The sequence below is a fragment of the Coffea eugenioides genome, chromosome 3 (assembly GCF_003713205.1).
Source record: "Coffea eugenioides isolate CCC68of chromosome 3, Ceug_1.0, whole genome shotgun sequence".
Taxonomy (NCBI): domain Eukaryota; kingdom Viridiplantae; phylum Streptophyta; class Magnoliopsida; order Gentianales; family Rubiaceae; genus Coffea; species Coffea eugenioides.
Window position 1 is genome coordinate 14568285 of NC_040037.1, and position 23765 is coordinate 14592049.

Below are 23765 nucleotides of genomic sequence, written 5' to 3' on the forward strand. Positions count from 1 at the left end.
TTTATCAATCTGCATGGCAGCATAAAGGCCATGCAGATAATTTGCTGTTGGCGTATTTTGTGTAATTTCGTTTTGCTGAATTTAGTAATGGTTGTGTGTTATTTCTTTTCAAACATGTGTGAATTTGCTGAATTGGGAGAGTGTACGAAGATACTACGCAAATGGTTGGCCTTTTGCTCTCAAGAAACTCTGTTATCTTTTTTCATTTTTTTTTTCTATTTGAGGTAGAAATTCCATCATTTTGACAGAATTGATTAACAATTTATATTTGGACTCACGATTCTTGGAAGAATAAGACAGCCCAATTTGGGAATTAACAACATACTTTTGATCTACAAATTCATGTCAAAATGAAACCTATATGATCTTCTCTTTTCTGCTCAAAACAGGTTTAAGATAAAAGTTGCAATTGGGATCGCAAAAGGCATTGCGTGGCTTGATCAGGATAGAGTAGTACTCCGTCGTAGAATTGGTTGAAGATGTATGCTCAATCTTAATTTTGAATCCAGGATATCCAACTTTGAAATTTGCTAAATTTTCAGAATCATATTTTACTTCTTCAAGTTAAAGAATTTTGGCAAAGAATGAAGTATGGACTTAGGTTCCTTTAAGAAAGATGTCTGCAACTTGATTTCCTGCTGCTTGAGCTATTTGCTGGAAAGGACGTTAGTAAAAATAATTAATTCTCCAAAGAGCTTCAAAGGTCATATGATTGTATGGATATTTAATCTTCTATTTTTGAATTTCACACTATAAAATATCCAAATTGTATAAACTTCACAATTGTAGAGTAGGTCGATGCCTATATTTATTTGTAGGCTATGACAAGTGAACCTAGACAACTAATACAATGAATTTTGGGCTAATTAACATAGAATCAAATGAAAAAAAAAATGAGATTTGAATAATTGTAAAAGCCTCTGCTTGTCAAGCTATGCTAATAGATGGTCGTATTCCAACCGTGCAATTACTCTGCTATATGATGACGGTTCAACTAAGTTGATACTTTTAGTGCTGGAGGGTATTGATAATGTACTTACCAAAGTCAATAAATTATAAGCTCAGAATCCAAAATAATTTTTTCTAAAAAATATATATAATCTTTTAGTTTAATTTATTATTTATAAATCTATTCTGCCTTGCTTGTCATCCAATAATCCCATTCAAGATAACATATAGGCTACTTAATCAGTATACTCTCATTTAAAAAGAACCAGAAGGATAAATTATTGTATTATCAAGTGAGGTCATTTGAACTAATAGGACTTTTTGTGCAGTACTCTTCATGTGCCATGAATTTATAGTAGCATTATTCTACAAGGATCACCTTGAGTCTACTTCACACTATAACTTTGGAAGGTAAAGCATATAATGTAATTTTTTTCAACAATAGTTGTTCAAGGTAACTTGTTACATCCATAGTTAGCTTCATTACATACTTGGCTATGGGACTAAGTTCCTTTCCATTGCATTGCAATGCAAAAAAAAAAAAAATTCTCTCCACTACACCCTAATAAAATAAATTTAAAAGTTATTTTTGAAAATCAACACTATTCATAATATATTTCATCACTCGTATTAGTTACACACAAAATTTTGTATAAATTTGATTAAGTTTTCTTGCTAATTAATCATTACACATTTTGTTATAATTTTGACTCATTTTTCACCATTCAAATGTTTAGTGTAAATTGAATGCCAAAGTATAAGCAAAAGAATACCATTTCTTAATATGTTAATCTAGAGATGAGAAGTGGAGAGAACAATGGAGAGGAATTCAATGGAGTGGCCTAGAAAAATGATAATCGTATACTTGTTTCCTTGTTTAGACTAGCTTTTTCTGATGAGAATGATGGATAAATATGTTAATGGGATTACCAAGGGAAGGCATTGACAGGTTGTGAGCCAATCAAAAATAAAATATCTACTCTGAAAAATAAGAGTTTGTATGCAATGGTAATTAGAATCATCTCAATAGAGATTGGATTGATTTATTTCCTTTCAAAGCAATGAATAAAAGGGGTGATCTTGGAGATTAAACTAACTAATTAGTTTAAATACAAAATAAACATACGAAAATTAACCAAGATTAAATTAACAATGATGGAGCTCTAGCAAAAGAAATAATATCAAAAAAGGTTCATGCAATTGATTCTTGATACAAAGATAATTCAAATATTCGTGAATAAATTGGTTATAATTGTCAACAAACTCTAACGACCAACCTTTCATTATTTTGTTGACCATTAACAATTTTTATAGGATTTAATCTTTTAAGAGTATTAAAGATTAGAAAACTCCAATTCCAATCAACAAATATGTTACGAGGGTTCGTTTAAATTAGATTGTATATTTCCTTGACAAAAAACCAATCATGCCAGTTGTCACAAATATTAAAATAGTCAAATAATTATAGATTTTATTGTCTCAATTGGCAATAAACTATTGTGAATAATCATATATTGTGTACCTATTTAATCACACACGGTAATCATTACGGGCATAATATAGGAAATATACAAATAAATAAATAAAAAATAAAAATAAATTAGATCTCACAATTGTCGTGAACCAATTCTTCAATTATTCTTTGACTACCAAAGTATGATTAACCACACCCCGTGGAGAAAATACCTAAAGAGAAAAAATATCGACGTTTTTGTGTCTTGGGAGAAGAGGAAAGAAAAACTAGCTACTCTAATCCTCTTCTTTAAATGAGAGCAAGAGTTGAGAATATATCGATCTTTCTATTCAAAAAAATGTTGCTCCTAACAAAAGAATTATCTCTTCTCTAATAAAACCTTCCAGAAATAAATTATTCTCCTACATGAAGTTGGAATAAAAATCCTTACATGTATGCATATTTATAAATGTATATTATATGTGCATATAATTATAATATATACATGTATGTAATATTAATAAGTTATATAATTATAATTATAATTATTATTTTAAATATAATAATATATAATAATAACTATATTTAATATGTAATATATATTATATTTATATAAAATATTAGTATAATTAATATTCATATATTATATAATTATATAATTATATTTATATTATAACATTTGTATATTTATATTTAATAATATATATAATATTTAATTTAATTAGTTACAAACTTATAATAATATTATTATTAGTTATATGTATTATATAATGTACATTAATTTATGTAATATAATTAATATGATCAATTATACTAATAATTATACATGTTTACTAATATAAATTATTAATTAGTTAGACTAAATTTACTAATACATTTATACTAATATATTTAATTAGTGAAAATTTCTTATATCTCATTTACAAAGAGCCAATAACTATCATTTACGATGTGATTTATAATATATTTATTATATTCCATTCCAAAAGAGTCAATGAATCAAACATCAAGTATAGTAATGATACACATTTCAGGTACTTAAACCAAACAAATATATTGGAATAAATGACCTCATTCCAAACCCAAGATATCCGATTCCGATGTACGAACCAAACGCCACCTAATTATCCATCCAAATGTGATTCCCAAAGAAAATAGGACTCTTGGTTTTTTTCCATAGTTGTAGAGAATCAATGGATCATCTACTTTAATTGCTGAAATTAATCTAGAGTCCCACAGCTTCTGAATATCGCAAGTATTTTAACACACGCCCATGCTTTAAAGTAAATAACCTCCACAGCAACTCTTTTTAGCCCTTTTTCATTCCATAATCCTATGACACCATCAAAACACAAAACATAAGTAGAATCCACAAAGCAAAACAATAATATCTATTAAATCAAAGGGAAAATTGACATAAATTATATATTAATTAAGCACACTATATATCAAGCATTCATCAATCTACAACGACAAAAGAGAAGGAAAAGGAAAAGGATGCAATCAAAACAAACAACAGGTGCTTGTCTATATTTGTTGTGCTTGGTATATACATTTTATAAAGTAATTACCTAGATCCATCTAATTCCACTATTTAAAGAAAAAGGAAAAACAAAACTAAAATAAAAAACTCTCACTAAGAATTCTAATTAGAGAAAAAAAATTCTCACTAGATAATTATAGGAGAGGCTAAAACACTCACTAAAAAAATCCTAAAATAGACTTATTACTTAAAAAAAAAAAAAATAAAGCCATGAGAAGGAGAGAGACCAAGAGAACAATTAGTCTCCTTCGCGAAGAGAAAGATGTTCTGTTTGACAACTAATACAATAAATCAACAAAAAAAAAAAAAAAGAAGAAGAGATTTGAATTTTAAATCCTTAGTCTTTCAAGCTATACTAATAGATTGTACTATTCCATGCGTGCAATTACCGTGGTATATGATGGCTGTTTAACTAAGTTGATACTCTTACTAGTGGAGAGTTTTGAATAATTTACAATCTCTCTTTTTTTTTTTTTTTAAATTCATATAGTCTTTTAGTTTAATTTTGGTGATTTGACACCCATCATATAGTATGATTTGGATAGTTTAAAGTACTAATTTACAGTATAGCTTTAGAATCTAAGGCTAACATTTTTAATCCCATTTTTTTTTTTTTTTTGTAACAATGCTTGTTCAAGATAACTTGTCCCATTTGCGATTGGCCTGATTACATACAATGCTTGTTCAAGATAACTTGTCCCATTTGCGATTGGCCTGATTACATACTCAACTATGGCCTTAGAAGATTACATTTCAGTTGGTCCTACTACATTTTTTTGACACTTTAGTTTAAATTATGAGAGGGTTATGTGTGTGTGTCTATATATATATAAGTTTTAAAATCATAAGAGGATTATGTAGAAAAGCTTTAAATTACAATGAAGTAAAGTGTAATTTACCAATAAAATTAGTGCTATGATTTGTAAATTATTTTTTACTTTCTAAACCCCAGAACAAAATTTAATTGAATAAAACTCGAATGATATTTTGCCAACATCAGGCCTGAAATAAGGAAACATGTATAACAAAAAAAAAATGCCAAAAAAGAAGGGAGGTGGAGTAGGGGTTCTAAATTGTCCTGAATGGTAGAATTTCCCAAAACTGGGCTCTGGGGTACGAGCCCAAGGCTAAATCACAATCCCGTAAGTTCCTGCCGAAATTTATGCAGCTATTTACGTTTGAAGTTCCCACACCACACCTTGTAATGACCCCGTGCAGCGGTGAGGCCCAAATTGTCCCACATCTGCAACTCTCTAAATTAGTACGAGTATTTTTCTACTTTCTAAATCGGGTGGCCATCGAATTTTAAATTGTTAAAAATTTCAAACGCAGTCTCAATTTTCTTGTGCTTTTCTCCTTGCTCTGTTTCTACCTCAATTTCCAAATAATAATAATAATAATAATAATGATAGAAAAGAAGAATCCGGAGCCAAAAACTTGCTAGCTCCCTACAAGAGGCCTCCACTTGAGTCAATTGTGTCTTCTTACATGACCTCGAGTTGATCCACAACAACATTAATTAGAAAAGAAGAAACTGAAGCTTTGCAGAGACTCCTATTAATTATAAATTCTGCTTTCATCCTTTAAGTTTACACAGATTATCACTTTGCATATCTTATTTTTATTTTAGTAATTTCGGACCCAAAAATCCGTCAAAGCGTCTCAAATCACCCCAAACAACTCATGTTGCGAATGAAAGTGCACTAAAAGATATGCATTCGCTCATGTTATTTACAATTCTTAATACATAACTGATCAGAAGCATATACTTACATTAAAAGTGTGTCAAGTTATAAGCTTTTTTTTTTTTTTTTTTTTTGTTTTAATCCTGGTCAGTCAGCCAGGCACGAGCTCCTACTGGCCAACTGGTAAATCTGCTGGTAAGAAGCACAACATCAGAAGTCAGTAGACATCCTTCTCCAAGGAACCTGACTTCCATTCTTCAACTTTTACCACAACTCTTCTGGAGAGGAAATGCGGTCAGGAGGTTCGATCCCTCCATCTTTGCTCAGGGAGAAAATTCTGTATTCATGCTTTATACAGATTATCAATTTATCACGTTGCATCCTTTATTTTTTATTTTACTAATCTCATGCTTTATAAAGTGTCTCAAATCACCCCAAATAACTCATATTGCAAATGAAAGTGCACTAAAAGATATGTAAAACAAATTATCGGTTCTTTTTTCTTTCTTTTTCCTATTAGTTGAAAATAATAAGTAATTTGGCTTGTCATAAATTTCTGTTTAACTTAAAGTCCTTTTTTTGGGGCCCCCTGCTGTTCCATTTCTCTCTTTAAATAAGGTAACTAGGCCAACTTGCAACAAAGTCTCACCTAATGAAAAGGAATAAATCTTTTAAAACGAAAAGCAAGTCTAGGTGCTGGGTCTTTCACAGAAATATGAGTACAAAATAAAATAGTCCAAAAACTATAAAAATTTCTTTACATATTTGAGATGCCTTTCTGATGATTCCAACACTCTCTTGAAAACATGTCTTCGTTAAAAATATATATATAATAATAATAATTTTTTTTGGCCCCTTCTGTCCTTTTTCTCTATTCAACTAAGGCAACCAGGCCAACATGCAAGAAAGTCTTATCTAATGAAAAGGAATGAATCTTTTAAAACGAAAAATAAAGTCCAAGTAATAGGTATAGGCATGTCAGGTCCGCTTCTTAATGGACAATAGAGACGTCAAAATGAGTGACTTGAGTGGGTTTTGGTTGGTTAAAATAGGTAATAGATATAAGTGAGTCAATTCATTTATACCTATTTAATTAGATGAGTATAAATGTATAAGTCGAAAAATGAGTTGGGTGATCCAATTACCCATTTATTTTAACCTTTTGTAAACTCATTTAAATTTATTTTTGCAAATTAAGTTATCAATTTATACCCCCATTTGCACCTATCATTAGTTTTAAATATTTACTTATAATGCTTAATAAGCTTAATTACCAATTTTTTCCATTCATACTCTATGTCGCAAAATTACATACTATTTAATAATTGAACGATAAGAATATAAAATTTTGAACTAAGTACTGTGAAAGTTAACATAAAAACTTAATCCAAAAACTTTGAACCTCTATCATTTTTTGCATGTGGAAATTTAAAATTTCATTTTGGAAAGGTAGGAAAAGATGCTAAAACTTGTCATAAATTGGTAATACTAAAAAATGAGTAAATTAAGAAACTACGAGAAAAGAAAAGGATAAGGTAAAAGTAGTTAACATTATGATAAAATGAAGAATCTAAAAAAAATGGGTGGGGAAGAAAGGATATTTGAGGGAAGACAATTCTAAATGGATTAATTGAATTTGATGGGTTGGGTATTATTGGGTAATCCATTTTATACGCATATGCAAAAACTTAAGATATCCATATTCATTTATTCATGGATAAGTATGGATAAATTTAGTTAAATAGGTTTGTTTGCCACCTATAATGGACAGTGCCGGAGTAGTCCTTCTCAACTCCAATCCACATATGAAATAGTCCAAAAATAATAATTTTTGATGTTATTGTAACTAAAATTATTAATGAAAACTTCTTTACTCTTCTAAACATAAGATTACTTTATGATAATTCCAACATTTTGTCTTTTACTTTACTGATGTTCTGTTTCTTGCTCTGTTACTTGTAATGACTAGGGGAACTAATACAGATTTCTCTGTAATCATGAGAGATTGTCCATTAAAATTTTGATAACAGAGTCAACTAATTTGATCAACTTCCTTTTGCAAGATAAATTTGGATTTTGGGTGAAGCGAATTTCTTAATGCATTCTCATAATATGTGTGAGAGACATGGTCAAATAATATTGCCATGACCCGCGATTTATTTCCACACTAACTTTTGCTAAAATGACAAAATTTTAGTATCTTTTAAATCCTCAGATGCCCAACACCTAGTTGTAGTATTATCATTATCTGGAATCGATGAACAAACAACTAATTATTGCTCTATTTTTTCTTGATGATATCATCAGGGAGTGCTACGATAGCTTTTCCTCTTGAGATTTTGTAATTGGTCATTTGTGTGTTCTGACTTTCTTTGGTACTTTTGTGGAAGATTGAGATAAAAGTTAAAAGGATCGATTCTTCTTGTCAAGATACAGCGGAAACGATCAATGAGGTTCATACACCGTGCACCATTTTATCAATCTGCACGGCAGCATAAAGGCTTAAAAATTATGACTTGTTTTCAAATTTGTGTGTGAATCTTGCGTAATTTTTGTGTTGCTGAATTTAGTGATTGTTGTGTGCTTTTTCTTTTCAAAAATGTGTCAATTTGTAGCATTGGTACTTGGAAAATAGGGACTTCGTACCAAGGCAAGAAGCTCTGTTAGCTTTTTTCCATTTTTTTTCTTTCCTGAGCTTGAAACTCCATCATTTTGACACGATTGATTAACAATTTATGTTTGAGCTCATGACTCTTGGGCAAATGAGACCGCGCGATTAAGAAGGGTGTCTACAACTTTGGTGTTCTGTTTCTTGAGTTAATTGCTGGAAAGGAAATTAGCGAAATAATGGGATAATATCAGAAACCTCCTCTAAGATTTCTCTTAATATTACCTGGCACTCTTGAGCTTTTAAAAATGTCACTTATCTCTCCTAGTAATTGTGAAAAGACTATAATAACCTTCACTTGACACATAATTTACAACATATCAAATAAATGGAACTCAAAAATTTTTTTAAAAAAAAGAAACAAAAGTCACTTTCTTCTTTTTCCCTTTTTCCATCATTCTCTCTTACTCATTTTTTGGATGACTATGCAATATTTTATTTATAAATTATAATAAATTGAATTATGTTTATCTTTTACTTTTGTGATTATGATGAAGTGGGGTATGATTTATTTGCTTATTTTGAGATGATTTTTGTAATGATTGGTATAGTTTAATGGTTTGAGAAAGGGTATGTTGGAAAAAAATATAAATTCATAAGAAATCAGTTTTGAACAAATAGAGTTAAATTGATACAAACGTATTTCTTTTCAATTTTTTATTATTTTTCAAATTATATTTTTATGGGACATAGTATTGTGATGTAGTAGTACTATAAAAGATTGTTTTTTAGGTGATGGTTTTTTTCATGGACCCTTGTCTCTAGGAGAAGATAACATTTTAGTGAAGGAGGTGTTTTCTAACACTAGTTCTAGCACTTGGGATTTCTCTATTTTATCATTCGTACTCCCTGGCTTTATCATGCAAAGGATTCTAGACCCAAAAATCTAATTAATTTCTCGGTTAGAGTTGCTGCTGAGTTTTCTTCATTTGGGGCCTAGCGTTGAGAGGCCAGTCAGAAAACATGACTGTTTGTAAGTGAATGGATCATGGGCTTCAGTAGGAACGACAAGGGATGCATTGTAGATTACCATTCAAAACCAATTTACTCATTTTCTTATCAAACATTGATTCGAGGATTATAATTTACTTGCTTTCTCCTATCATTTGTGATTGGCGGAGAGTTTTACTCTGCCAAATTCAGTCGGTCACATTTAAGCATATCTACATATAGGCAAATAGGACTACGGTCTTCAAGGCAAATCTAGGATATAACCAATTGGAAGAGTTTGCTTTGCATGTAGAACCACCTAATCTATTTGGGAATATTTGTGTGGAAGATGTAAGAAGCATTAAATTTCCTAAAATGATTGAGTCCGACTCATTTGTAATTTAATTTATGTAGCTCTCTTTTTCACTTTGGAAAAAAAAAAAAAAAAAAAGTTGTTCACAAGCAGTGAGCCCACCACTTACATATGCCTCCAAGAGCCCGTTGCGGTAGCAAATAAAAAATACTAAATGTAAAATGAGAGTTCAATAAATTATAATTAGGAGTAAGAAATTTATAAAATATAAAGGAAAATATAAAAATTAGACTCTATACTGTTATATTTACTATGAATGTGACGCATTCATAATCATAGTTGAACTTCTTCAATTTATAGGATAGTTGAATTTTTTTTCCTTTGATTTCCTATGTAATGTGTACATTGTTATCTTTGTTGCTATTTTAAAGTTATAGTAATCAAACAAACTAATAGTACGTTCGTTATAAGAAATTTGGTTTAAAAAGTTTGGATTGTGATTTTTCACAGAAAAATTTTTACGTTTTTCATGAATATCTTTTTCAATCACCTTTTTACCTCACATACATCAAATTGTTACAATATATTTTTCTACAAAAACTCTTAGAAATAGCAATCCAAACAGGAATTATTATTCAAAGTAATACTAATCGTACGGTAAGTACATACCAATCATATACATTTTTAAGGAAGTTAATTGTTAGTTTGATATAGGACCCTTTATCAAAAGAAATTAAACAAAATAACAAATAAAATTTACTTATAATTATATTTAGGAGAGCCAAAATAATATAATTTTAGTTGACAACTAGAATTATAGGAAGGATTTTAAAATTCTGAAAACTTTTGCAGGGCGGCTGTCCCTGCCCATCCCCCTGTGTCAATTAAATTTTAGTTTAAAGATCTGCCAATCTTGTGGGACATAATCATTGAACTTGCTCATTAATTATTCAAGAGGGTTAGGTTAAAGCATCTTTGCCAATGTTCGTGTGGTATAAAATTTAATTGCTTTCGGCTGACCCTAAGCTGTACTAAGCTTTAAAAAAAAATATTGCTATACTAAGCTCCAACAAAACTTTCTGCTGAAGCGTATATATAAAACATGACAAATATCTTTCCCGCACTTATATTCTAGCATATAAACACGAACCAATCACCTTTCCTGAACAGCTAGACATCTGTTTAAGCACAAAACTAGCCCATGCAGGACTATACATTTCTGCATCCTTAAACAATTACATTTCGTTTTTAAGTTTCCTGATTCTATACTGAAATCCGCATTGATTAGCCGCCGTGCTAACTCTCATAATTCCTCATCTACTTCCTTAGTCATTTTCTTTGACGATTGTATATTGGTAACACTAATGCACTCCGGTAACATTAATTTTGTACATTATCGTTTTACTGTTTATATTTATTATCTTAGCGTTTATATTTATTATGATAATGCGTATTTATTATGATACTGGTAATTGTTGAAATCCCAAATTTTCTATTTCCACAATCTCGAGGGTTGAAGAAGCCTCAATTTTTTTTTCTCGGACTCTTTACTTTGTTGGTCATGGTTATTAATCTCCCAGATCAATGGTCATGATTATTAACACGAGAACATTAGAAGAGAAAGTGATCAAATTTAGAGGTTTGCTCGAGAAAGAAAATTAGAGAGTTAGCTTGAAGATTTCACCACGCAGGACAACGTATGTCATTTTGACACTATATATATATATATATATATATATATATATATATATATATAGGGGTGTGATGGAAGGGATGAGCAACTAGTGTGGGTTTAGTTACACATCTTTTTTTGACCGCTCTCTCTCGTTATAACATTTCTCAGAACATTTGTTATGTGTGCAAGTTTACTTTACTTTGGCAAGTAGCAGATCATTGGAATCAAATTCTTGCATGCCAGTTGATGAACTAATGGAATTTATAGACCGCATTCAACAAAATCTAGCGGATTTAGACAACATTAGAAAATGTTCCAATAATGCATTTCTCTGTAATCATGAGAGATTGCCATACCAAATTTCCCCATTAAAATGTTGACAACAGAGTCAACTAATTTTATCAACTTCCTTTTGTAATTAGACATGAGCAAATAATATTGCTAATGACCCACGATTTATTTTCACACTAACTTTTGCTAAAATGACAAAATTGTAGTATCTTTTAAATCCTCAGATGCCCAACTCCCTAGTTGTAGTAGTATCAGTGTCTCGGGTCCACCTCGATGCCGATTCCACCTTGTTGCCAATAATTGATTGTCTCAATACTCTTCAGAAGAAGAAAAGCAAAGAAGTAATTCTCAGGAAAGAAATACTTGCTGGCTCTGCAATTAGTGAGATTTGCTTCTCTCTTAAAATTTGAGACCAAAATCCCTGCATAAGAGATGGAGATGGTCTCCACTTGCAGCATCGATCGGGTCTTACTTGATCTAGAGTTGCTCCTGAACAGCTTCCGAAGCCGGGATGATCCTTACCATGATCGGGTCTTACTTGATCGTGTTCGTGATGCAATCAAACGCATGAAATTTCTCAAAACATTTGTTATCTGTGCAAGAAAGTGGAGCCACTGCAATGATTTGTACTTGGAATCTGATAATGTAGTGAAGAAGGTGAGTCTTCCATCTTTCTTATCTTGCATTGAAGATACCGTTCACTCTCTTTTCCTTGTGTTGAAATCTGATGCACGTGACGTACGTTATGTTGGCAATGAAGTGTTCCCCAAATTGTTGAAACAAATCAAATCATTTAAGCAAGAAATCATCCAAGTTTACTTCACTTTGGCGAGCAGCAGATCATTGGAATCAAATTCTTGCATGCCAGCTGATGAACTAATAGAATTTATCGACCTTATTCTACAAAATCTAGCGGATTTAACAACTAGCGATTTGTGTATTTTTGATATGGATCCCCAAGTTATTGCTCAATTCCAAGCCCTTGAAGAAAAGCTAACATTCTTGAAAAGCTTCATACCCTTTGCCAAATTGCGAGGAACTGCAGATATTCCTGCTTTGCTATTGGCTCACTTTGAAGTGATGGCTTTGAACGCAGCACGCCTCTCTTACATGTGTTCTTTTTGGGATGATGAGGAACGGCACAATCCTGAGTTCTGCTCCATGATATATGAGCAACAACAGAAAATCACAGCTGTTGATTTTCAAGTCTTTGGGATTCACATGGAAGTTCTTAGAGCTACAAGGTCCTCAAAATCATTGCATGATAGAATGATGGATAAGCAGATATTGAACAACTTCAATGATTCTCTGATAAGTTGTCTCTGGGAGCTGTTATGCTGCAGCTCTAGCTTTGTGGATTCTATGAAAGATGAAATGCGAATACTCTATGCAGGTCTGAGGTTTTTGAGAAGCATTTTAAGGGAGCTGCAGGAGAAGATGGATGAGCAAAACGAAAAAATTGGTGCTCTTCTTAGTGAGGCAGGCATTATAATTTGCTCGCCCTCTCTAAACGGAGTGAAGGAAGGAGAAGTTAGATTCTCAGAATCCACAGAGGCCCTTGACTGTTATGATATGCTGGCTAATACCAACATCCATATCAAGCATTTTAAGGATCAGATCAGTGGCTCAAGCATTATTGAAAGTCTTCCTTCCTTTCATAGCTTAAGAGCGCCAGAAGTTAGCAAGACTTCCAGCCACATGCTATCAAAAGGTAAAATGCCAATAGCCCATGAAGTCATGGTTGGTCTTGATGATGAGGCAGGAGAAGTAATTGAACGACTTGTTGGATCCTTAATCCAACATTGGACTTATATGTGAATAATTATGTATTGCAAACTGTCAATTAAGGTTAAACCCAATTAAAGTGATCAAATATAGTTTGGGTTTAATGTATCTAATAGGATGTGGGCCCTTTTATGTGTAGAAACTTATGGGCTCCTATTTCAATGATGGGCTGAAATAGGGCTCCAAAGGTAACAGGAATGTTACCTATAAATAGGGTTATGGTCCCCAGGTCACAGGTATCGTTTTAGTTGTCGTATTCCCTAATACCACAAAATACCTCTTCCCTGATATCCCATCGTCAGGAAAGATACCAGAGAGAAACTAAAGGCCTCTCTCAAAGGATCGGTGAATACCTGTTGACCTGGAAGGCCACCCCAAATCTCTAGGGATTCAAGTATCAAGTTTATCAATATGGATTCAGGTACGCTTCCGCTATTTTATCGTTTATTTATTTCTTAATAGTCGCCATATAGATCTTGGGTTTAATAGGTGATGGCTTTCACCAATGGTTAAATTTAGATAACCACCCTAACAAGTGGTATCAGAGCCTATATGGTTGATTATTAGGAAATAATTTGGATTTCATAATTTATGTTAATATATATACATATGGTTACACACACATATATGTGCCTCTTGAATTCGGCTGTGGATGTATGCATATTTTTTAATTTGTGTTGAAACATGAACCGAAGCGGCACATAGAATCCAGTGCTTTAGTTATGTTATCGGTAAAGTTTTTTTACTTGTTAATGTTTTTAGTTTCTGGTTTCGTGGGTCTGGCCAAATCACAATATGAATCCAGCATCCGTGATGAATTGTCTGGTCATAATTGATATGTTGCCTTCTTATGACTTCGGGCCCCATGGTAACAAAGCTTTGGTTTGTTTGGTATTAGCTAACACGCACTTGAATGGCCATCACTTTTCTGGCCACGTGAGTTCTTGTAGTCCACCTGAATGCTTCTTGTATCAATCATGTTATCTTCACAGGTTTGGTCAACTCAGACCATGAATTCGTGGGTTCCACGAATGTAAAGAACAAGTCTTCATAAGACTTTCTTGGTCAAATGCTATTCGGTCTTGATTATTTGCATATGTTAGTGCTCATGGCAGTAGTTCATCCACGAATTATACTATGATGATTTGGTTTGGCTAATTTAATATTTATTATATTGATTCAATTTGTCAATAATTGGTTTCTTTGGCCTGTTTCATTATTTATAAATATGTATGTATATATATTAAGAAAATTAGGGTTTATTTACTTTAAGTGAACCCTAATAAAGTTAAATAGGACATTTAAGCCCTATAAAATCCATATGTATGGCCCATTAAATGTGTAATTTTTATAAAGTACTTATGGATTTCAAGAAAAAAATTTGGGCTTGGATGTTAATTTTGGGTCAAATTATGGATATGGACCTTTGGTCCAATAAGTCATGATTTAATTTAATTAATTTGACCATGTTTGACCACGTTTTGACCAAAGTTGACCAAAGTTGACTTTGATCAAAATTTTTGTTTTATTTGGATAATTTTAAATTTGAATATTGGTATGATTATATATATATTGGAATAAATTAATTGAAATAATATGCCACCAAAGTGACCTCTATTATGGAAATTAATTTATTTTAAAATATAATTAGTTGGGCACTAGTAATTTTATGAATATTGATCGGCCCAAAGGAAGGTCAATATTTAATGAAATTACATGTGTACTTGTGGTAATAAATGCGTGATAATTATTTGGATTTTACATGTGATTTATAAATTGGCCCAAAGGAAAATTTATTTTCGACATGTTATTATTATCAGCATTTATTACTGCACCAAGATATCACTCACTAGTTAATATTTTTGTCCAAAGACGAAATATTAATGGAATATCGGTATCTTGAGATGGGACTACCATTATTTAAATTTATTATTGTTTTGATTTATGTGAGCTTGTTTTAATTATGTTATGTTTTCTGTTCAGTTGCGAATGATCTTACAAATATTACTTCCAATATCAATAATATTCCTATGTTGAATGGCACAAATTTCAAGTCCTGGAAAGAAAATCTCTTGATAGTACTTGGAGTAATGGATCTCGACCTTGCGTTAAGGAATGATTCACCCCCCACCTCTTACAGATCAGAGTACCTCTGATGAAAAGAGAAATAATGAGAGGTGGGAGAGATCAAATCGCTTGTGTCTGATGATCATTAAAAAGGCCGTTCCAAAAGCATTTAGGGGAACAATGTCAGAAACGACTGTAACCGCTAAAGAGTTCCTTCAGGACATTGAAAAAAGGTTTGTCAAGAACGAAAAGGCTGAAGTTAGTACGCTCTTGACACGCCTTGTTTCAATGAAATATAGTAATTTGGTTTGTTCTGAGGTTAATTTAACTTCGGTACCTAGACACACATGGTGGTTAGATTCTGGTGCAACAACTCACATCAGTGTGTCTATGCAGGGTTGCCTGAATTGCCGAAAGCCTAATGATAGTGAAAGATATATCTACGTGGGCGATGGCAAAACAGTTCAAGTTGAGGCAATTGGAGTTTTTAGATTATTGTTAAAGACCGGATTTTATTTGGATCTCAATGAGACATTTGTTGTACCGTCATTTAGACGGAATTTAATTTCTATTTCTGCTTTGGACAAATTTGGTTATTTCTGTTCATTTGGAAATGGAAAATTTGAATTGTTTCATGATTCAAAATTGGTTGGCTCTGGTTCTTTAATGCACTACGATAATCTATATTTAATTGACACAATTGTCTCATTTAATGAATCTCTGCATTTGAGTACTAGAGGAGTTAAAAGAAAATTAGCCAATGAGAATTCAGCTGCATTATGGCACAAGAGATTAGGACATATCTCCAAACGGAGAATGGAAAGACTTGTGTCAAATGAAATTCTCGACCCCTTGAATTTTACAGATTTTAATGATTGTATTAACTGTATAAAGGGGAAACAAACCAATAAAAGGAGATTTGAAGCCAATAGGTCCTTAGACGTCTTAGAACTTATACATACAGATATTTGTGGACCATTTCCTACATCTGCTTGGAATGGTCAACAATATTTTATAACGTTCATAGACGATTTTTCAAGATATGGCTACATATATCTCATTTCTGAAAAGTCACAGTCACTGGACGTGTTCAAAAATTTTAAGGCCGAAGTTGAGAATCAACTCAACAAAAGAATTAAAAGCGTCAGATCTGACCGTGGTGGTGAGTACTATGGTAGATATGACGGTTCAGGTGAACAACGTCCAGGACCATTTGCTAAATACCTAGAGGAATGCGGTATCGTTCCACAGTACACTATGCCGGGTTCACCCACTATGAATGGTGTAGCTGAAAGACGAAATAGAACGCTTAAAGACATGGTAAGGAGTATGATATGTCATTCCACCTTACCAGAGTCACTCTGGGGAGAAGCACTTAAGACTGCAGCATATATTCTTAACAGAGTTCCAACTAAAGCAACTATCAAAACCCCTTATGAGCTTTGGACAGGGAAAAAGCCCAGTTTAAAGCATCTGCATGTTTGGGGGTGTCCAACTGAGGCAAGGCCTTACAGGCCAAATGAAAAGAAACTGGATTCAAGAACGATTAGTTGTTATTTTATTGGATATTCTGAAAGATCCAGAGGTTACAAGTTTTATGATCCCACAGCCAAATCAATTTTTGAGACAGGAAATGCCCGGTTCTTTGAGGATGTCGAGTTTGGGGGAGAAAATACAGTAAGAGACATTGCCTTTAAAGAGGAATATATTAATATTCCCACAGGTGTCATTGCTCTTGCTCAGGACCCTATTCCTGAACTTGATCATGGCATAACAAATCAAGACAATGTCGAAGAGCAAACTGTTATAGAAGAACAAACTCTTCCTCTTCAAGAACCAGTGCCATTAAGAAGATCCACTAGAGAAAGGAGAAGTGCAGTGCCAGATGATTACATTGTTTTTCTCCAAGAACATGAGGATGACTCTGGATTGATGGAAGATGATCCAATCAACTTCCGTCAAGCCATGGAAAGTTCAAATTCTCAAAAGTGGATCGATGCCATGAATGAGGAGATTAAATCCATGAAGGACAATGATGTTTGGGATCTTGTCCCATTGCCAGAAGGTGCGAAACCCATTGGTTGTAAATGGATATTTAAAATCAAAAGGGATTCGAAAGGCAATGTGGAAAGATTCAAAGCTCGTCTTGTCGCTAAGGGATTTACACAAAAAGAAGGTATCGACTATAAAGAAACCTTCTCTCCAGTCTCTTCAAAGGACTCCTTTAGAGTTATTATGGCATTAGTGGCACATTTTGATCTTGAGTTACATCAGATGGATGTAAAGACAGCGTTTCTCAATGGTAACATTGATGAGACGATTTATATGGTGCAACCAGAAAACTTTGTATCAGGAGATCCAAAGAATATGGTTTGCAAACTTAAAAAATCCATCTATGGGCTCAAACAAGCGTCTCGACAATGGTATTTCAAATTTCATCAGGTGATCATCTCATTTGGTTTTGAGATGAATTTAGTGGATGATTGTATATACCATAAGTTCTGTGGGAGCAAATATATTTTTCTGGTATTGTATGTTGATGACATTTTGCTTGCCAGCAACGATATTGGTCTATTGCATGAAACCAAGAAATTTCTAACTAAGAATTTTGAGATGAAAGATCTTGGTGATGCATCTTTTGTGTTAGGCATACAGATACACCGTGATCGCTCTCGGGGTATTTTAGGACTATCACAAAAGGGCTATATCGAAAAGGTCCTTAAAAGGTATGGCATGCAAAATTGTAAACCAGGTGACACCCCTGTGGCTAAAGGAGACAAATTTAGTCTTGAGCAGTGTCCCAAGAATGCTTTTGAGGAAAGAGAGATGCAAAAGATTCCTTATGCCTCAGCAGTAGGGAGTCTAATGTATGCTCAAGTATGTACGCGTCCGGATATTGCATACATTACTGGAATGTTGGGTAGATATTTGAGTAATCCTGGATTAGATCATTGGAAAGCAACCAAACGGGTCTTACGGTATCTACAGAAAACAAAAGACTACATGCTCACGTATCGGAAGTCAGATGAGTTGGAGATCATTGGGTATACTGATTCCGATTATGCTGGATGCAAAGATACTATGAAGTCAACGTCAGGCTATGTCTACTTGTTGGCTGGAGGTGCCATATCCTGGAAGAGTGCTAAACAGTCCCTCATAGCATCTTCCACTATGGCTGCAGAGTTTATAGCTTGTTATGAGGCATCCAATCAGGGAATTTGGCTGCGAAATTTCGTCACAGGATTACGTGTAGTGGATGGCATTGAAAGACCACTCAAATTATTCTGTGACAATAAGTCAGCAGTCTTATATTCCAATAACAATAGGAGCTCGACCAAATCTAAACATATAGATATCAAGTTCCTGACTGTTAAAGAAAGAGTGCAGAATGGACAGTTATCAATAGAGCACATCGGGACAAACTCCATGGTTGCGGATCCGCTTACTAAGGGATTGCCACCCAAAATGTTTCATGAGCATACTGCTCATATGGGTGTCGTGTTAAATGATGTATAGTTTTTTGTGGGAGTTTGTTATTTTAAATGCTCTTATGATATTTTTCAGTTATTAAGGATTTAAGGATATTTTATGCATAAATAAAGTTTGGATTTATTTGCACTCTAATTTTGGTATGGTTTGATCTCATAAAATTTAAGGTGGACCAGTTGGAAATAGGCATGTTTTGGTCACATTACATGAAATTTTCATGCTACACATCCACATCATAATTCATGTCATTCAATTGCATTGATATATGTGACCATTGATGGGTCGAGTTACGAAATTGTAACAAAGGCCGCTTTGATCCTATATTGGTGTAATTGATGGACCGAATTGGTTGCAGATACATTGTGATAATGACAGTAAAGTTGAGCTCATACGGTTAATTGCAAAATATAATTATAAGGTTACACATATAGTCCAAGTGGGAGATTGTTGGATCCTTAATCCAACATTGGACTTATATGTGAATAATTATGTATTGCAAACTGTCAATTAAGGTTAAACCCAATTAAAGTGATCAAATATAGTTTGGGTTTAATGTATCTAATAGGATGTGGGCCCTTTTATGTGTAGAAACTTATGGGCTCCTATTTCAATGATGGGCTGAAATAGGGCTCCAAAGGTAACAGGAATGTTACCTATAAATAGGGTTATGGTCCCCAGGTCACAGGTATCGTTTTAGTTGTCGTATTCCCTAATACCACAAAATACCTCTTCCCTGATATCCCATCGTCAGGAAAGATACCAGAGAGAAACTAAAGGCCTCTCTCAAAGGATCGGTGAATACCTGTTGACCTGGAAGGCCACCCCAAATCTCTAGGGATTCAAGTATCAAGTTTATCAATATGGATTCAGGTACGCTTCCGCTATTTTATCGTTTATTTATTTCTTAATAGTCGCCATATAGATCTTGGGTTTAATAGGTGATGGCTTTCACCAATGGTTAAATTTAGATAACCACCCTAACACGACTTATATGGGGACCAGAACATGTGGAAATTGTTCCCATTGTGGGAATGGCTGGGCTTGGTAAGACAACTTTAGCCCAAAAAGTTTACAATGATAGTTCAGTAATCTGTAACTTCCACATTCGTCTTTGGTGTACTGTTTCTCAAGCCTATAACATGAAAAATGTGTTACTTCAAATTTTGTGCTCTGAAGGCAAACATTCCAGGATGGATGATGAGTTTCAAAATCTGGATGAACATGCGCTGCTTGAAAAGCTCTACAAAAAGCTAAAGGAGAATCGGTATCTTGTTGTTTTTGATGATGTCTGGGACATTAAGGTATGGAATGAGCTGAGAATTTCATTCCCGGATGACAAGAAAGGAAGTAAAATCATCTTCACGAGCCGATTTTCTAATGTGGCTTCACAGGTTGAATATGGGGGGAAACCTCACTATCTTCGCCCGCTCGGTGAGAAAGAAAGTTTTGAATTACTGCAGAAGAAGGTTTTTGGAAAAGAAGATTGTCCTCAAGCATTGCATGGGTTGGGAATGGAGATTGCCGAAAAGTGCAGGGGATTGCCACTTGCACTCGTTGTTGTAGCTGGGGTCCTAGCAACTATAGAGCATGATATTTGGGTTTGGGAAAAATTTGCTAAAAGTTTAACTTTAACCATGGTGTCTGGTACAGACCAGTGCAAGAAGTCGTTGGAGCTCAGTTATGAGCATTTACCATATCACTTGAAGGCATGCCTGCTGTATTTTGCTGCATTTCGAGAAGATGAAAAAATTAGTGCGGAGAATTTGATGCGTCTCTGGATTGCAGAAGGGTTTGTGGAAAAAATTGAAGGAAAGAGATCAGAGGGCATTGCAGAAGAATATCTGATGGACCTTATTGGTCGAAACTTAGTTATGGTAAGTAAAAGCAGATCCATTGGTGGAGTCAAAACTTGTTACATTCACGATTTGATATTTGAGTTCTGTAAGGGCGAGGCGAAAGAAAAGAATTTTCTTCAGGTTTTGCGAGGATATGATGAGCTTTCTACCTTTAATGAGCCTCCCAACCTACCTCGGTTGTCCATTTGCTCCAGTGGAGAAGATTTTAGGAAGTCAAAGCTATTTTGCCCATATTTAGGTACTCTATTCGTTGATGGTACTCCAGGATATAATGAGTTTCAGTTCCATAACATCTCCTTCCTTTTTTACATCTACAAACATCTTAAAGTTCTGAAGTTAGAGGGCATTAACCTAAGGCTGAAAGAGCTTCCAACTGAAGTCGAATCACTTCTTTGTTTAAGGTACTTAGCCCTTGAAGCAGAGCGCATGAAATTCATTCCACCATCTATAGCCAAGCTCTCACATTTGGAAACCTTCTGTCTGGATTCTACAGCGGTTGTTTCATTGCCAGATAGCATCTGGAACATGAAGAAGTTGATGCATGTACATGTAAGACCCGTTTTTGATATTCGTCTGTCTTCCAACGACAATGTTGTTGAAAACCTCTCTACTTTACCCAATTTAGACACACTCTCTACTCTGTTTCTTTATCGTGACATTGAGAACATATTGAGAAGGATTCTCAACGTTCGCCGACTTAAAATTTTATATGTGCGGCAACAAAATAGAGTATGCTGCAACATGAGTCGACTAGTGTGCCTAGAATCACTCACCTTAGATGGCCACGGCTCCTTTGATTCGCTGGAATATGTGGAGCTTTCTTTTCCCATGAATTTGAAGAAGTTGTGTCTTTTCAATCTGGGTCTTCCCTGTAGAAAAATGTCATTGATTGAACAACTACCCAATCTTGAAGTCCTCAAATTAAGACAGTGGTCAATGGAGGGCCAAAAATGGGAGCTGATGGAAGGAGGATTCCCTAAACTCAAGGTCTTGACATTAGAAGATGTAAAGGTTATGGAGTGGGCACAGACAGACCCTGACAGTGATGATTACTTCCCGTGCCTTCAGCAATTAAATCTCTACGGAATTTCTAATTTGGAAATGGTGCCTGCTTGTTTAGGCCGTATATCAACTCTTGAAACAATTAGAGTGCTACGTTGTGTAGATGGTGTCAAATCTTTGGCACGGGAAATTGAAGAAGCACAAAAAAATTATGGAAATGAGAATCTGAAGATCATCATCATAGATTGAAGGGCATCAGCTGGTTCAATATCTGGTAATTTTTTTTTTTTGTCATTACTGTTAATTGGCTTGTAGTTTCTTTTGGTAGCTTTTTTGGACTTCAATTGCCTGTAATGCATGCACGAGCACATTGAAATTGATGAGCAAACAACTAGTTATTGCTCTGTTTTTTTCTTGATGATATCATCAGGGAGTGCTTCGGTTGGTTTTTCCTCTTGAGATTGTAATTGGTCATCTGCGTGGTCTGGCTTTCTTTGGTGCTTTTGTGGAAAATTGAGGTAAAAGTTGAAAGGATCGATGGCTCTTTTCTTGTCAAAATATGGTGGAAACAATCAATGAGATTATTCTGATATTTTGCTGTTGGCCTATTTTGTGTAATTTCATTTTTCTGAATTTAATGATGGTTGTGTGCTATTTCTTTTCAAACGTGTGTCAATTTGCCATCAAGGAACTTTGTTATCTTTCTTTTTTTTTTTTCTATTTGAGGTTCAAACTCCATCATTTTGATAGCATTGATTAACAATTTATGTTTGAACTCATGATACTTGGAAGAATATGATAGCCCAATTTGGAAACCGCTATGATCATTTCTTTTCGGGTTATTATTACTTTACTCCCTTAACGTTAGATGTCATTATCAATTTCCCCCTTAACGTTATCTTTTAGTCACTTTACCCCCAAAACTAACCGTCCAACTTAACGGAGTTTGTTAATTAAAGTGAAAAGACAAGTTTACTCTTAAAGTTATTATCACTTTACCCCCATAAACTATGGTCTAATTATCAATTTACCCATAAAATTATTTTTTAGATAATTTATCCCACCATTAAACCAACTTAGCAAGTTAAAAAACTTTAGAAGAAAGTACTCTTCTCTTTGTATAATAAAAATAATAAAAAATTTAGAGTGACTCTTCTCCTTTTTAGTATCAAGAAAAAAGTCAAAGTATTAATTTCTTTCTTCTTGACAATCTTATTAATATTAAAAAAAAGATGGTGAGGGGGAGGGAGAGAGGGAGAGAGAGATTGAAAGAGAGCTCAATTCTTTTTTTTTTAAAAAAATTACAAATAAGAAAGAATTAAATACTTTTATTATTTTAAAATTATTTCACTTTACTGTTTACCACCAGATTTCAATTCTAATCCCAATAATCTTAAATTAATACAATAATATTAGACTTTTCTTTATTTTTTCTTTGCAAAATCTAATTTTTACCATACTAGTTAGATTAACGATGAAGTAAAATACCTAGAAATAATGTTAAGAATTAAAGCAATTATATTACTATAATTTAAAGGAATAAAGTAACAATAACAATGTAGTAATGCTACAGAATAAAAGGGTATTTTTATCCAAATTTTCTTAACATGTTAAGTTGAATTACTTATGCGGGTGAAGTAACTAAAAAATAACATTAGGGGGTAAACTGATAGTAGTAATATAGTTTAAGGGGGTAAAGTAATAACAACACTTTCTTTTCTGCCCAAAACAGGTTTACGGTAAAAATTGCAATGGGGATTGCAAAAGGCATTACGTGGCTTAATCAGGATAGAATTAGTACTCCATTTTCTTAGGTTTGGATTTAGGATATCCAATTTTGAGATTTGCTAAATTTTCAGAATCATATTTTACTTCTTCAAATTGGAGAATTTTTGCAAAGAATGAAAGTATGGGACTTAAGTTCGTTTAAGAAGGATGTCTGCAATTTGGTTTTCGGCTGCTTGAGACAACTGCTGGAAAGGGCATTAGTAAAATTATTGATTCCCCAAAGAGCTTTAAAGGTGATATGTTTGTACGAATATTTAATTTTCCATTTTTGA

The 23765-nt window shown here is 33.4% G+C and overlaps 1 protein-coding gene across 1 annotated transcript; it reads left to right on the forward strand.

Annotated features, from left to right (window-relative positions):
• The first annotated feature begins 11938 nt into the window (after positions 1-11938).
• LOC113766124 (putative late blight resistance protein homolog R1B-14) lies at positions 11939-21954 on the forward strand. The gene is made up of 2 exons (XM_027310347.1): positions 11939-13273; positions 19816-21954. Exons 1-2 carry the CDS (start codon positions 11939-11941, stop codon positions 21952-21954), a joined length of 3474 nt encoding a protein of 1157 aa, XP_027166148.1.
• The last annotated feature ends 1811 nt before the right edge of the window (positions 21955-23765 follow it).

What these genes read in the sequence shown, in the direction of transcription:
- LOC113766124 (XM_027310347.1), top strand. Translation starts at nt 11,939, where the DNA reads ATGGAGATGGTCTCCACTTGCAGCATCGATCGGGTCTTACTTGATCTA. An exon ending in TTGATGATGAGGCAGGAGAA is followed by an intron (nt 13,274 to 19,815) that starts GTAATTGAACGA and finishes GGTTAAATTTAG; the next exon opens with ATAACCACCCTAACACGACT.